Source organism: Diadema antillarum, unplaced genomic scaffold, assembly GCF_040938485.1.
Source record: "Diadema antillarum isolate AM-2024a unplaced genomic scaffold, OU_Dant_1.0 seq00000290_RagTag, whole genome shotgun sequence".
NCBI classification, from domain to species: domain Eukaryota; kingdom Metazoa; phylum Echinodermata; class Echinoidea; order Diadematoida; family Diadematidae; genus Diadema; species Diadema antillarum.
The window spans coordinates 1,060,668-1,076,902 of record NW_027271316.1 but is presented as its reverse complement, the minus strand read 5'-3'; the positions used below and the strand labels follow the sequence as shown (position 1 = coordinate 1,076,902).

At 38.8% G+C, this 16,235-nt stretch overlaps 1 protein-coding gene across 1 annotated transcript in view; it reads left to right on the top strand.

Moving 5' to 3' along the window:
* Nucleotides 1–3,633: 3,633 nt before the first annotated feature.
* Nucleotides 3,634–16,235, top strand: part of LOC139730076 (uncharacterized) — a 177,954-nt gene continuing 165,352 nt past the window's right edge. Inside the window, exon 1 of the mRNA XM_071640984.1 lies at nucleotides 3,634–4,657. Within this exon, the coding sequence (XP_071497085.1) occupies nucleotides 4,156–4,657 (502 nt within the window). The 5' untranslated portion in view covers nucleotides 3,634–4,155. The remainder of the gene's footprint in view (nucleotides 4,658–16,235) is intronic.

Sequence of the window (16,235 nt, the reverse complement as noted above, 5' to 3'; positions counted from 1 at the left end):
GCAGTCTGTGTAATCCTTCGATGCAGAGTAGCAGCGATTCTCACGACAGATTATGAATCTCATTTAAGTCTCTCAGTTACAGATTGTAAGATATGACACTTACAGCCGAGGCACAGTTTGCAGGGGCGGATCCAGGAATTCTGTAGGGGGGGGGGGGGGGGGGCGAAACTCTTATTTCTGGTGCACTTCCGGGTTTCATTTCATTTTTTTATTTCTTTTGTTTTTAACGAGAAATAAGGGGGGGGGGCGTGCGCCGGTTGCGCCTCCCTCTGGATCCGCCACTGGTTTGAATAGGTAAATGGACTAGGTACAGGCGGGGGGTGGGGGGGGGGGGGGGGGGGGGGGGCAGGGTGACAATGACGATCACAAAACTTTGATCGGAAAAAAAGAATTTTGCAACCTTCTTTGTATACGTTCTAAAGTAAGTCCATTAACGAATAGACCAAGATTTTCAGTGATCCCTAACTTATTTCATTATAGCAAGGGGTATTCTTGAAATTATGATTGAAATGCCCATAGATCATTTTCTTATTTTTTCTTTTTTTAGCAGCTGTATATTATCATGTATCTCAGACTAACAAAAATGCAGTTAAATTGTTTTTGCGTTCAAACTCTTTGTAATTATCATAATTTTATGGCTGTCAAACAAAGATTCGATTTTCAAACATCAAATATCACACTTGATTGACGGAAGATCAGATTCCTTTATCGTGTTAATTTTCGTTACTTCAATATCAATTTATTAATTAATTTGTCAATTCTTGACGTATTCCAGTCATTTGTCTGCTTTGATATTTATCTATTCATTTGCCATCTCTTTAAAAAAGATTAATAATCCGTTCCATTTAACACTAGAGCAAATTTTCGAATCCAATGAGATATAAGAGCGGATAACGAGACTGGAAGTCGCCTTAGCCATGAATAGCAAGTTGGCCTATAATTATCATAAGAAATGATTTAAATGATTCAAACTTTATTTTCACTTTTTGCTGAGTGAAATCCTTTTCCCATTCAGGTAACATAAACATAATTCAATTAACTTGTGCTTTATCTTTTTAAGAGTAAACATTAAAAAAAAATGAATGAAATAAAAAAGATATTGACCATTAATGTAATTGTTATCTTTATAGAATCATAAAAAAAGTTATATTTTGGCCATGGAATCATACAAGTAAAAGTGCTAGCAAAGAGAATTATAAGCTACATTCGCCTTAATGCGCATTTATATGAATTAAATATTTCCATGTAATCCATTGAATGTCCATACATCATCAAGCTCTTGTCACGAGTGCAATAACAATACTTGAAATTCTCTTGCCCTGAACTATAGAGGGCGCTTTCTGCAAAAGTAAGTCGTGTCAATGGCTACCTAACTGCATGAGGGCCAAGGAATTCTTCAAATATTTGCGGCCTGTAGTAGACAGGGAGGGTCCTTGCCATTAATCTTCTTGTTCGGTTCTTCGGTTCACATGGTGTGTATACCAGACGCTGTCAGTTCCATAAAGACATTTCCTATAAACATGTTCCGACCAACCAATGAAAAAATAGTCGCTATAAGACGAACGCATGCATTCAGCGTGAGCATATCTTATTGGTTGCAACCGGACTGCTGCTATAGCAACTGTCGCTATGGCAAGTTGAGGATCGTTGCTCGGTCATTTTGGAAAACGCCAGCATGCCAATGATGTAAGATACTGGGGCACAAAAAGAAACGAGGAACCCTACCTCAGTGGACGCGGCTACTACACTACACGTTTGTGACTCAACGCACCGTATGGGACTTCTGACATACCACGTGTAACATCCCTACCATCAATTTTGACAACGAATGTACACTGTAAGGTGATACCCTAAATAGACTTCATAATTCCCAGCTGACCCTGAGGAATAAGCTTGTACGAATTGTTGTGGTCACGCCAAACATCGTTTTACGGGTAGTATTACTATCATTAGGCCTCCATTGCGTGGACTGTCATAGGATATGGCTATTAAAAAAACAACAAGAACTTAATTAACCGTCTAGCAGCTGCTCATTGCAAGAGTGCAAAACCGTGGTGACCTTTCCGGAAGAAGTTTCATGCCATATGCTGAATTCTGAAATCTGCATAGACTTATACAGGCCACCTGGTTCCCGTAGGGAACGGGTTTAAGGAAACTACAGCCCAATTTTTGTGGAATGAGTGAAAGCAGCAATATTAGTACAACGCATCAGTGAAAGTTTGACTATCATCGTACAATTGATTCAAAAGTCGTATTCTTTTAAAGTTTTGGTGCTGTAATTGCTGGATGAAAGGACTACTACCGTTCATTACGTAATTTTGGACTACATTATAAAGAGAATACAAGAAGAATCAACATTATTTCATTTTTCATTAAAAGTGCATATTATTCCATCCACTTGTCGCTGACATTATGTTCAGGGTAATATTATTCCCCCTCCTTTCTAAAAGAGGTAAGACAAGTGCTGGTTATTATGCTAGAAAAGTAAAAATATGTTGAAGTTTGTTTATATATTCTATATTGTCCGTAATGACGTCACTGAAACTTTAAAATATTATAAATTTTGCAATTAAATGCCTTTCTTTAATCTTTCACTGATGTGTTCTACTAGTATTGCTGCTTCCATTTAATTCACATTTATGATATTACGTGGGTTGTGGTTCCCTTTGATACTAAGGGATATTGGTACTTTAGCACGTTCAGCTTCGTGCGATATGCAAAGAATGATGTCAAAGAAGATAATGATATATTCATTTTAATGTGATCAACGTTCCTCTTCACAGATCTCAGAGCAAATTGCAAAACGACTGCTTTTGTTATCGGCTTTCTATTTAGTTCTTGAAGGTCCTCTAGCTAAAGCAATATAGTACGAGTACTATGTGTCTCACAAATATGCAGTCTAATTATGCATATCTATGTCACATATGAACCATTTTCAAATATGGATCTGCTTCTAGTACTTCTACTACACTATATTTATTCTGCTACATACACTTTGAACAACTAACTGTATGAAACAATTATCGACAAATTGAGATAATTCGTCTTTAAATCATTTTTTTTTTTGGGGGGGGGTCTTTTGTGTAGTGCGTGTAAGTTACTGATCTATATTCCGTGTGCGAGATTGATTATTGATGACAAAACAGTAATATTAAATCATTTCACCATAACATAATACAATTACATTGTGTTCTGCAATTATATTCAAATTTTAGATGCTGTAAGCCAAAGGAATCAAATTTCTGACTCGAGTCAGCGAAAAGTTCACTTCCGTGACCTCAATACCAATGCGAACAAGGATGCGCCGCGCCTGGTTACTTAAAGCGCGATGCAGCGTATACGCAAAGACGTCGACCAACCAGCGTTCACTTCAGGCTCTGCACGCAGAACGCTTCTGCGTTTCCTTGATAGGATCATATTCAACTTTCATGCTGTGCACGCATATCTGACACGCGCAGTAGCGCAGCAGAGAGAAGACTCTGTATTGGACGCACACACACACACACACACACACACACGCACATACACGATCCTTATGCGCTATCCTATGCGCTTATACACAGCATCAAGGCAGACAGTTAGGCACCCCCCTATTTGAACACGGTCGGGCGACCAATACAACACATACACACAAACAACACACACATACACATAGCATACATACACACCCATACCACACACACATTTACCGATATCGCGCACTGTGTGTCTGCCTGCGATCGAATGTTCCACGGTCGATCTTGCTTGCCGGATTTTGGAGCTAGCTGGGCTTTTATGCATTTTTGAGTGGCACCGACCGGAGAAAGTCCTTTTACGTTAGCGATGTGAGTCGTGATATTGATATCATACCATTTTCTTTTTGCTCTCGATATCACTCTCCATCTACTGTACAGCAGTAGCGTAGTCTGTCGGACATCTTCAGTGAGTCTCTCTGGATACATATGCGATTTATTCCTACAGCGAGCTGTTGGAAAGTTACTCTGCACTGCAGCGATGTAGCTAAAAAGGTGAAGTTCATTCCTTGGCTCCAACACTGGAGGGAGGTTGGTGGAAGCGCCACCAAATCTTAGCATGATGTTGAAACAGTGGTGAGTTGAGGTGGAGTAACAATCCCGGCAAAATTTCATCTGCTTTGGACAACAAAATTTCTACAAGATGACTGGAAGGGCAGGTCATATTCCCGTCGATGTCGAAGAGGCGGAAACCGGTGGTAGCAATGACCGGACAACGAGCACCACCGACCCCCAGTCCTGCTTTCTCAACCCGCAAAATAGCCGAATGCGGGCTTGGGAAACTTTAATTGTCATTACAATTCTAACGACTTTTAGTTTGGATTTATTCATAGCTGCTTTTGACTCTAGGATTGTCGCTCTGTGGATTGTCCTCTACACTTGCGACATCCTCTTCTTGATGGACATTGTTATGCGCTTTTTCCTGGGATACATGAAAGATGGCATTCTCATTACGGATAGCAATAAGATAAAAATTCACTACCTTCGCACCACATTCCCATTGGATTTCTTCACCATCTTACCAACTGACTTACTTGTGCTGGCGTACCCCGGCATTACCGAGCCAGCCAGAGTTTGGAAATGGGTAGCCACCTACAGATTTGCAAACAGATGTCTTCGAGCCCTTCGCCTAAACACCTATTTCGGTAAGCAATCATCACATGTCTATTCCAGAATAGAATTTAATCTGGACTTGGTTAGAGTAGAGAGATCTAGAAATCTAGAAGTCTACTGTACTGTTCACGTTACGTTACAGCTGTCGTTAGAAGTATTAGAACTACCATGTTTACTGTTGTGTTTATAATGTCAATAGGTAAGACTAACGATTAGCAAGAAAGAAGTTAAGGAGGAGGAGGAGGATGAGAAGAAGAAGAAGAAGATGAGGGGGAGAAGAAGAAGAAGAAGTTGAAGAAGAAGAAGAAGAGGGGGAGAAGAAGAAGAAGAAGAAGAAGTTGAAGTAAAAACAAATTTGTCGTCCCAAGCCTAACAAGGTGAAAACGACAAATGATGTCTAACGGTTAACGGTTAGTCTTTACAGTGTAGATTCCAACAAAGTTTAGACTCTCAGAGTATCAGACTCAGACACTGTCTCACTCTCAAGTCTCAGTCCTACCAGAACATAAAGGAGAGTACAAAAATCAAATCACCTAGTTTCTAGCATTTGCCCAGGCTAGTTCAACTAGTTACCGTTTATTGTTGTCTGATTCCGTAATCGCTTTTCCTGTGGGACTTAAACTTAGGCAGTGTCAGAAGTTGGATTAAACAACAACCTTGTCAGACTAGAGTAAAGGAGAAAAAGAAGAAACAAAGAAGACAACAAATCCACCTAGTGTTAGTATCTAAGCTATTAGCAAAGACCCTTCTATGGTTTCTAACCTTCTTGATAATCTTGAGAATAGCCCTACACAATGAAAAAGTCAAGAAAGAAAAGAATGTCTTGAACCTTTGAAGGATCTAATTTCTACTAGAATCTAGAAAAGGATTATTGTCACTATCGAGGTATCCTAATTCTATACTATGACTATACTAGTCTGGTATAGATTTCTAGGTCTAGAAAGTAGTCGAGAGTAGTGAAAACGTTGCTTTCTTCCGTAGACGATAAAACCAGAACAATGTCCTGAAGAAAAAAGAATGGACTTAATAGAGTCTACATTCCACCTCATGACCTCTTGAGTTCAGACATTTGGATTATACATTGTATTTTTTATAGGACTATCATAAAAGTACAAGTGTAAACGTACAATGTACTAGATCTCGAGTGTAATTAAACGTATGATGACCTCCTAGTTTGACCTGAACATTCTTAGAATCTTGTACAGTGTGTGTTTACTTTTGAAAAGCAAAAAGAGAAATGAATATTGGATTCTTACAATGGTTCTTTTACACTTTTTGCATAGTAAAAGTCACGGTAAGTATACTCAAAGCATTCTGTATTAAAAGCATTAGATCAAATCCTGCATTCGTTATTAGAGAGCACTAATGTGTACAAATGTATAGATCTATGCTCTAAAGCCTCTACTAGGTACACAGGTTAGTCGTGTGTTGTGCATTATATCACAAAAGTTTGTTATCTTGATGTTTTTTACGTAACTGTCCCCATAACAGAACTGTATTAATATTGTCTGTAAACAAGTGGTACTACATACATATGGCTCATTACAGGTCAATTGAGACTTGAGAACACGTTGACTAAAGACAAGACTGAAGCTTTGAAAGTTTGAAGAAAGTTGATCTTTGTATCATTAGAAGGAGTTATCAATTTCATTATACAGCCAAAAACTGTTTCCTTGTAGAATTTATTGGCCCGGCCAACCGAGCAGGTCTGTACAGCTGCTGAATTATAGACCTGTCTATATTTTTCCTCGGCGCATGTAGAACCACCATAGCTGGACGATTCCGGCAAAGAAAGCAGTATGCAAAATTTACGGAAGTGACGTCATATTTACGTGACCAAGATGGTCACGACACTCGTTCAGTATTAATTTCGGTAGTTTAAAAACAAAGAAACGTGTAGTATTACATGATTAATAAAATTCCTGTTAAAAAATGTGGGCACTGAAATGTTTATTTTTTTCTTGAAAAGCGTAGTGGGATTTGAGACGCTGTTGGCGATGATGAAAATGTTAGTGTCCGAAATCATTAAAAGAGACCTCCAGATGATTTTCAGATTTTTACATTTACAACCATAGATTAGTTATACTGGGTACAGAGTTTCAGAATGTATAGTGATTGGGATGAAGAATAAGAATATTTTCAAAATGTAGAAGAAATTGCAATGGACAAGGGTGATGACATGGCAGGGTCACCATTAGAATGCATGAGCTGGGGCTCAAGGAAGCAATACAAAAGAAGAATGCATGCATAGATTAAACTAACACAGGTGAACTCGCAAGCAAGTAGTATTGTAGAGGAATTACACCAGGCTACATTTCTGGAATATGTGAGCCTCTACAATGTACAAAATTGTACAGTATGTCATCATCCTTGTTCAGTGTAATTTGTTCAACGTTTTTCAAAGTATTGTTTCTCAGCTCAAGGACCACAATAAATTCCACAAATCTAGACATGGAGCTGTTGTGTTACATTGTATGTACTACATGTACATGGTGTGAAATTATGAAAATCTTATGGAATGTCCCTTTAAATGTTAGCTTTTGTGAGAATTTGACCAATATTCTAAGAAATCATATTGTGGAATAAAATTTAGCTATTGTTTGTTATTATAATGAATAATAATACAGTGTATTTACAACAGCGTCAGACAAATGCCTTATAAAGTAACTGAGTCTAAAATTCCTGCAATAGCTAGTTGGTGCCCTGCCACACACACACACACACACAGTATACTAATTGTTTTTTCATGTTGGCGATATCATTCAAAATAATAGTCTTTAGACGTCCCAGGCATTGAGAAAAACACATTGTAGGTCGATTGTCGATGATTTCTTTATTGTTCTGTAGCATTTCACATTTTCAGTGGTACACACCCAATGTAAGATGAATCATGTCCCCATTTTATTTGTCACAAACTTCTGCATTATTCCAAAAAACGAATATATTACCAATTCAAGATATAATCTGCTTCCAAACAGGAATTTTTATGCAACAGTACTTATTTGGTGCATTACCAGCCCCCTTACAACTATGTTTTCATCTCAACAGCAGTATTCATTCTTATAATACGAGAAACCAACAAAATTTTCATCCTCCCCTCTACCGAACCGAATTGGCCAAGTCAACAATTTTTTATCAAGGTTCAATTTTGTGGAATACTTTACCGAAGGAACTGAAAAACTGCAAATTATTACAGCAGTTCAGAAACAATTTTAGACGCACTTCCCACACACATATGTACAATGTATGTAATAACAACATGGTTTTGTAATACTGCCAGTATTTTACTCTTTTCTTTTTTCCTTCTTCATCCTGCTTTGATTGTGCACCATTTGTGTTCTATATATTTTGTACCTTATATCGTAAGTTGAGAAAGTCTTGTATTTACGTTGGGGCCTATTCCCAACAAGCCTGAAAGGCTTTAATTGGTCCCCCACGTTTATACTATGACCTGAAATGTAATGATTGTTGTTTTTAATGTGGAAATAAATGAAATGAAATGAAATGAAATTTGAATGACTGACATGAAATAACGACAAACTGTGTCAGACACACACACACACATATTATATACACAAACACAAAATGCAGAATATAAAATGTTGGGAGTTTAAAAACTAATCACTGACTTCTCGAGAATATACACTGTACGTAATTTTGACCTTACAAGATGCTCAAAAATAAACTGGCATAATTCATCAGTTTTTTAACATACAACTAGGACAAATAGTGTTTTTTTAATTACTTTTGCGTCGTTTAAGCTTAAATGATGATCCATAGACAATCTGATATACATACTATTGTATAGTATGGTCTTTTTCTGTCATGACATGCATTAACAATATCCAGATTTATCTGTGCAGTGTATCGGGGTCATTTTTTTTTTAAACCATCCCATATTCTACATCTATGATGATTTATCTTTGTCTGTTGACAATTTTAAGCGTTCAAAGCCCCTTGTTATAAAGAATCGTAAAAGATTTCATATCATTTTTTATTCAGTACACGGCTTACTATACGGTATCAAATCGTCACATTCATATCATACAATGCAATGCATTCTATTGTTGTTTACATTTACAGGATGAGAATAGAATGAAATATTAAAAACTGACATAAAAATTGTTGAAATCATAGGGGAAAACGTTTTTGGCAGATGTACACGTGTAGATCTGTGAGAAAAAAAAAGATGCTAAATAGCGTATACAAGCACTCTGCATCTTGAATCGAATTCATTGTATGTATGAAGTGTTATAGCAGTGGGCATTTTTTAAAACGTGCGGGTTGTTGTTGTGTGTATGTTTTTTTTTTTTTTTTGCAGCGCTGACAGCGCTCAAGTCCATCACTGAAAAGGCGATTCTTGTGAAAGATTGTGAATGAATGCGAAAGACGATCTTTTCATTATAGTTTGTATTACGTGCGAACACTCACAATAGAAACGAACCAATTAGAATGAACAAGTACGTATGCATAAGATTCACATTGTATAATGCATTGCTCTTTTGACCTCTGTTTTCGCATGCCGCAGCTGTGTTGTGCCTTGAAATGCGGACTCACAATTACTCACTTTTGGTCATTAGCATTTATATCACATGCTCTATTGATCTTCCCGCACTCCATGCGGGGTAATTTCTTGTACGACACAAAATTAATCATCCTTTTAATATCTACAGTAGGGCCTACTTGATTCTCTGTTTTCTCTGTGCGATAATGGCAAGCTGGAAAAGACAATAAAGTATTACAAATCAAGGTATGAATAATGAGTACTGGTATCTGTTCGTATAATGATCATAAAAGAAAAAAAAATGCAAACACAGGTATTTACACTTCTCATGCTTTCAAATCGCAATTCTTTGTAGTGTTATAGTACAACACAGGGAATCCAAAGGTGAGTATTCTCAAAATGTGAACAGTGCGTGGTGTCGCATTTCTACTGAATGCAGAAAAAAGTTCGGGACTATCACATGAAGTATATGCAATAACTGCTCTCGATGAAGGGCAATAGCCATGTACAGGTACAAGTGACCGGAACTTCAGTTTCGAGTCGATGCTGACCAGTGCGACATTGAGGAAGATCGATAGTCAGTAATCTACTACTACAAGCCAAGGCTCATAGCGTACGAATCCACAATGCAGTATCACAAAAAGGTTTGCGTAGCCTACGCATAAATGATCTTTATTGGGAATGGTCATTCCATACCTAACCATTGGTCAGGCTACCGAGCTGGAAAATAGGTAACGTAAAGATCAATAACAGGTAAATAAACTGGTCCACAAGTCATCGATCGTAGCCACAAAATGCGTTCATGCTCCGTCGCGTCGTAAACGCGAGCAGCGGACAATATTTAGTGCTATCGATGTGTACCCAAAATCGCCTGGTATGAGAAAGCTAGCGACAACAGAAGCGCCATGCAAAAAAAAAAAAAAAAAAAAAAAAAACACGCTATAATGCATGCGTTGATGGGAATAGCGTATGCTTGACCTTGGTTTTAAACGGCGTGAATCATTAAGTTCGGCCGATGCTAATTTGAGATGCACCCGTACCGTGTAAATGTCACCGTTTGTATGATAGCGGCGATAGCACACATATTACTATGATGCTATTTTAAACTTCTGGTATAGTATTTTTACACCATTTTATGTATTTGAACGTAGGGTATATTTTGTTTAATAGAAGCCGAGTTGAATTAGCGGTTGTTTTTTTTTTTTTACTCAATTATCTGATATTGTGCTCGGGAAAAGTGGGGACTAGAAAAAAAAAGCGAAATGATTTCTCGAGAAGTCGAAGAAATGTACAGTGTATGTTTTGAAAGAATAACAAATTATCAGTTTATGAAAAGCACGGCAATATTTTTGGGTCAATTAAGTAAGGTTGGAGATAACGTTTTAGAGTGCATGGATGCATTTTTGCACATAGGCCCTATGCCTTGGTTACCTTACATCGTGCAATATGCATATATTTTGTTAGCCTGTTGTTGTTGTTGTTTTTTGTATGATCAATAACATTTAACAACAGACTGTGTAATACTTATACTGAATAGTGTGAGAAAAGGGGAAAGATAACGATTTTACGTATCATAAAAGTTCCTGCAAATTCAGCTGCACGACTTATCCTACAATGTGTATAGACTATTGGGCGGTAGTTGATAATGTGTGCGCGTGGACAAAATGTTGAGAGATTGTTTTGAGATACGAAGAAGATAATACACAATTTATGTAACAATATTTCCTCAGTACTGTGCTTGCAGTCTTTGTCGCTCCACTGGTTTAGATACATCGTACTGAAGTGAATATACAACACAATAACTTCATATCCAATTATTGAAGTTCATGTCCATGTAAATTGCAGCCTGCTGTGTACTTTGGTGATACACTTGATTAGACTATCTCAAATGCATTCGCGTGGAGGAAAGCGAAGAAGAAAATTGTAATACAGAGAAGATGAGAGAAGGAAAGAGAGAGTGTGAGAGAGTGAGGGAGAGAGGAAAATGTGGGGTGCGGGAGATGTTTAATTTTACGCTATATAGATGAAACATATATTTAAGGAAAAATAAAACAGCCTCTGATGGAGATATCGTTAATGGGTTTGGATTGAAGCCGGCCAATTATTTTGTCTCTAACATTTAGAATGCATACTATACAATGTAAATTCACGACCTCTGTCTCTGCATGCAATGTCTTACTCCTTGTATATCGTGTGCATAATATAAGCACACTTGTGACAGTACATCATTCGTCGGCTGAGAATGATAAGGGTGTTAAGTTGCCACTAAACACAGTGTTCATGACCACTTAACGTCCTTCTCATTCTCAACAGAACTGGTTGTCGGATACTAGTACTTAAAGTGAAAACTAAGTTTCGGTAAGTGCTTGAGAACCCGTCTAGCACCATTTCATTTTTTCTTGCAATATATCGAAAGAGTCCACTAAGAAACTTACCTGGCTGACGCGGTTTGCCGGAATGATGAGTCGGTTTGGAGTATTTTGAGAAAAATAATAATAGTAGGAAAACCGACTTTTATTCCAGAAGGCTCCAGACTAACTCGGTCTCGGGAAAAATTCGACCCTACTTCAGACAATTCACACGCAGTTCGTGATCGCCACATTCTACTGGCCACTGCATAGTAGGGAGCTTTAGATTTTAGACGCGCGGACGTTCAAAGGAAAAAAACATGTTCTGAGCTTGCGCAGTAGCGCGCGTAAAGTCAATCTATTTTTAGCTTGCGTCGCCTGAGTTGTTTACTACGCGTACTGGGCTATTTTCACGTCCGCACAGTTTGCGACGCAGAGAGCTTCTTCATGCACTGATCATATGGGGGCGCGATTTTATATTTCAAACGTTGCGTCCCAGCGTAATCTAAAGCTACTTTTCCACACGACGTAGGGAGAGGAGAACGTCCAGCGCAAGCGTCGGCTCAAACGTCCGCGCGTCAAAATCTAAAGCTCCCTAATACCATATGAGGCCTAACTGAATGGACAGGAAAGTGCGTGCTAACGTAATCCTGTACAAACAAAACAAAAATGACAGCGCGCGGTCCTCAGTTGCTGAGACGCGCGGTCTTTGGAGTTTTTGTTGTTGTTTATCAAGCGCCTTTGATTGTTTTAGAGGTGCTTGATAGGCGCACACTAATTTTGCATGCGCGCAAAAGAGGTTTTTGATGCGCGCGTTGTAACAACTCGGACCATTACTGCGAGTAGCCAGAACACGAAGCGCTAGTTTATACAGGCCGCTCCCATAGGACAACACTGTACGATCAGAGGGACAACCATACAACTCATACCCCGCCGTCAGAGCGAAGCCGAGTTATCCCCGAGTCCGAGTTTAGCCTGACCCCGTTCGGGTAAGTTCTGAGACTGAACCTTTTTGGTTAATATTTCGCATTTTCGTCGTTACCCATCGAATATCTTGTCATAACATCGTTCTCCTGCACATTTCCTAAGCATACGTTCACACTTGGGAGCGAAATTTGACAACTTTTGCAGGCCTACCAGAACTTTGTTTGGGCTTTAATTTAACATGCCCTGAAAGCGGTGTGACTTCAGTATTGTTCTGACTGGTGGTACAATGTACATGTATGCGATGATAGTTACATACGACTATACATTATCTTTATCTGTTTGAATTGTTCCTATTTGTTCCCAGTTTTCGTGTATTGCCTAAAAAGTCAGCACATTATATATCACAAAGTTGACGGTCAGCTGTTATCTCGGCTTCAACTCTACTACAATTTTGTAGAAGTCACCTCGTCCGTTGAGGCCCATTTGTATTCATTGATTAGTATAGGACAATATCACACAACTACTCTCAGTCGCTGGGCGTCTATATTGTAAGCCTAATCTGGGGAGCCGTATCGATCCCATGTCAGAAACACCTTTTGTTAAGCAACAATTTAAAGACGTGTTTTGTTCGATGATGTCTAGACGGTCCCACTTAACGGGAATTCGCTGGTAGTTTGAGATTTGTAATCGAGCAATTTCATGATGAATAGTAACTACTGGTAGTCCATGAATTTGATATTTGCAACTTTTTTCTATTAATATTTGTTTGTTTTTCTAGTGTGGATGTGATAGAAGGGGAGCCATAATGATAATTTCCTTTGGTCTATAAATGACACATTTCATGTTAAAATACACATCACCATTTTATGTATACTAAAACGTGTCCTACTGCATGCGTGTACAATGTTTCCCTGCAGAACAAACGAGGAGATACATTTCGAATAAAAATGAGTTGCACGATACTGCACACAGGCAAACCAATTAAGGCATCTACATGCTGAACTGTCAATATGTGCTGTTTTCGGCACCAGTGTTTTTTTTTTTTTCTACAAAAACAAAATTTCCCCATAAAGATGAGATGAATATTTTTAAAGTGCACTATTACGAGATCGTTGAATTAGGATACCAATGGGCATTTCTTTTATAATGCCTAGTTTCCTTTAATGGTCATAGTACCATTTTAAACAATATTGTGTATGTCAATAAACTTTGTGCATGTAAACTCGTGAGGGAACGGAGGAAAATGCAGCGTGAAGGGTTTAAAATGAAGTTTACTCACGGGAGGAAGTAACAACATGTTTCCTGTCATAAAAATGGTCAAGTTCATTCAATCGCTGTCCTGTATTTGACTTTGTGTGTTGTAGTGCTATTATTCATCACGTGCATGCCATGTAAAGTAATGAACCTTTGTTAATGACATGTTTCTACAATAAACGTTTCCAGCGAAGAATTTATAAGAAGAGTTGTGGAGTTTGATGATGACCTGCACCTGGTCGTCTTAGTGTGGAAATTTTGTGTGCGCGTGTGTGTATCGCTGGGTAGAACGAGAGAAGGTTATAGAGATATGTTGTTGTCATTATTGTTGACATGTTTGTGTACAAATATGTATGGTTGCGTGTGTGGGTCTGTGTGTATGCGCTTGTCTGTATTATGTTTGCGTTCATGTAATATATTTATTGCTCCACTATGCGCGGCTTGCATATTTACGAATGAATACTGAGTATAGTGTATTATTGGAAATACGTGTACTCTTGTGTTCAGTGTATGCAGGGGTAGGAAATGTGAGGATCGGTCGACGTAGAAGAAAGATGATAAAAGTCGGCGAGATCATTTCTCCGGCTCTGCAATAGAAATTGCACCTGGGTACTCGATTTTGATTGATGAGCAGCGATGGTCCAACCCCCCCCCCCCCCATCTCTCCCTCTCTTACTAAAAAGAGAACTCCTGGTCTTTAGCAGTTCGAGGCAACCCATACAACCGAGTCTGTCGCCGAAAATGCCTATTAATAATAGCGAAATTCTCAGAGTGAAGCGAAATGGAAGAGAAGAAGGAACAGAGTTCTACGGGAAGAAGACAATGAATCACGCTGATGGATCATAGATTTTCGACAAAAAAGAAAAAAAGAAAAAAAAGAAGATGGAGATGTCGATAGGCTTAGTGAATACATTCTACGGATAGACGGAAGAGTATTAATGATGGATGGGGCACAAACAGATTCTATATTTAGATAGGTAGGAGTCTATAATAGATATTCATTTGCATGTAGTTACATTCACACTAACCACACAAGAGTCAAGAAATGTTGGCTGATGAGGTTGATGGCTATAGATGCTGATGTTATGGTGACGGATAAAGGTATATGCGGAAAATACTTACGACCTCTCCGCATGCAGGTAACAGTGTGAAAACAAGACAATAGATCTTTAAAAGCATAATGTATCTGGAAATAAGTGCATGTATTATACGAATGGATGGCAAGACAGATCTATGAGCTACGATAGGCCCATATATACACAAGAGTTTGAATATCCTTGAGAGACGTGTAGACAATGATATGCAGACATGTATTACATTGTGCAGTGCATGACATCGGATATTGTTACGAAAGTCTACGTCGAAGTTCGTAGGCCTTCTGGTGATATACAGCTGAAAAGAAAACTGTAATAAAACCATGATGGGCGTGTAGGCAGTTATTACGTATGGAAAACATCAACGGACATTTTTTTTTGTTTTTTTTTATGGTTTACAGTAGACGGACTACAGTGTACCAGGTGTTGTATACAATAAAGCGGAGACAGCTTGGTAGAAATGCATCTATAACTAATTTTGTGTACATTGTACATGTATGCATGAAATATGAACAACCCTGATAAGCAGAGACTGCAAGATGAACGGGCTGATGAGTGATGAAAAGATGAATAGATACAGATAGATAGACTGATGTATAAACAATAGACAGACATCTAGACAGATGATAGAATAGTTATAAATAAAATAGTTGGATAGATATATGATAGACAGACAGTGGATTGAAAATGGTGGAAGGCAAACGAACGAGCCGACCCAGGGTGCTCTTGTAGTATGTCGTGAGCAATGAGTGGCATGAGGGAAAGTGTACAGCGCTGATGTGGCATCTTCGGAACACACGATGCATGCTGCAGAGAGAATGGCAGCCCCTCATTTTAATGAATTTCCCTTGTGACGTCATTGGCAGGGGGGTTGGAAAGCAAATACCAGAGGCCTGGTAAATGTACGCTGATACGTGATGAGTGACGTGAAGGCCTGACCGGCGCGCCAATACTGCAGCGCGGGGATTACTGCGTGCACGATGCATTCTGACAAAGCCGAAATATCGATGAGTGCCAGCTAGCTTGCTCCGCCATTTATAATTCGCTGGGATTTTACTTGCATGTCGAAAACTTCACAATACAAGACGCGCTCGCGAGCCTACAGTGTCGTTATAAATAGTTTAAACATGCGCTCATCTTGATACACGGTTGCTCAGCATACCCCTCCTCCTCTTCCCCCACCCTCTCTCATCCAACTGACGTACCAAGGGGAGTACCGGGTAGAATGAAATACAAGTGCAGCTTATGGGATATGGCGGGGAATGCAATATGATTTAATTATTTGCAGTGGACATTTCGGAGCGCCTGTCTGCACCGGTACTTGTATGTCAAACCTATTAACATAATTATTGTGTTTCGCGTATTCCTCTGCTGTTGTTCGTGCGTTTTCCCATCAATTCTCCCAGTAATACTGTCGTGCTCTTCTTGAGCATAAAGAGTATTGTAATACATGGTGTCTGTTTATAGCTTGACTTAAACTAAC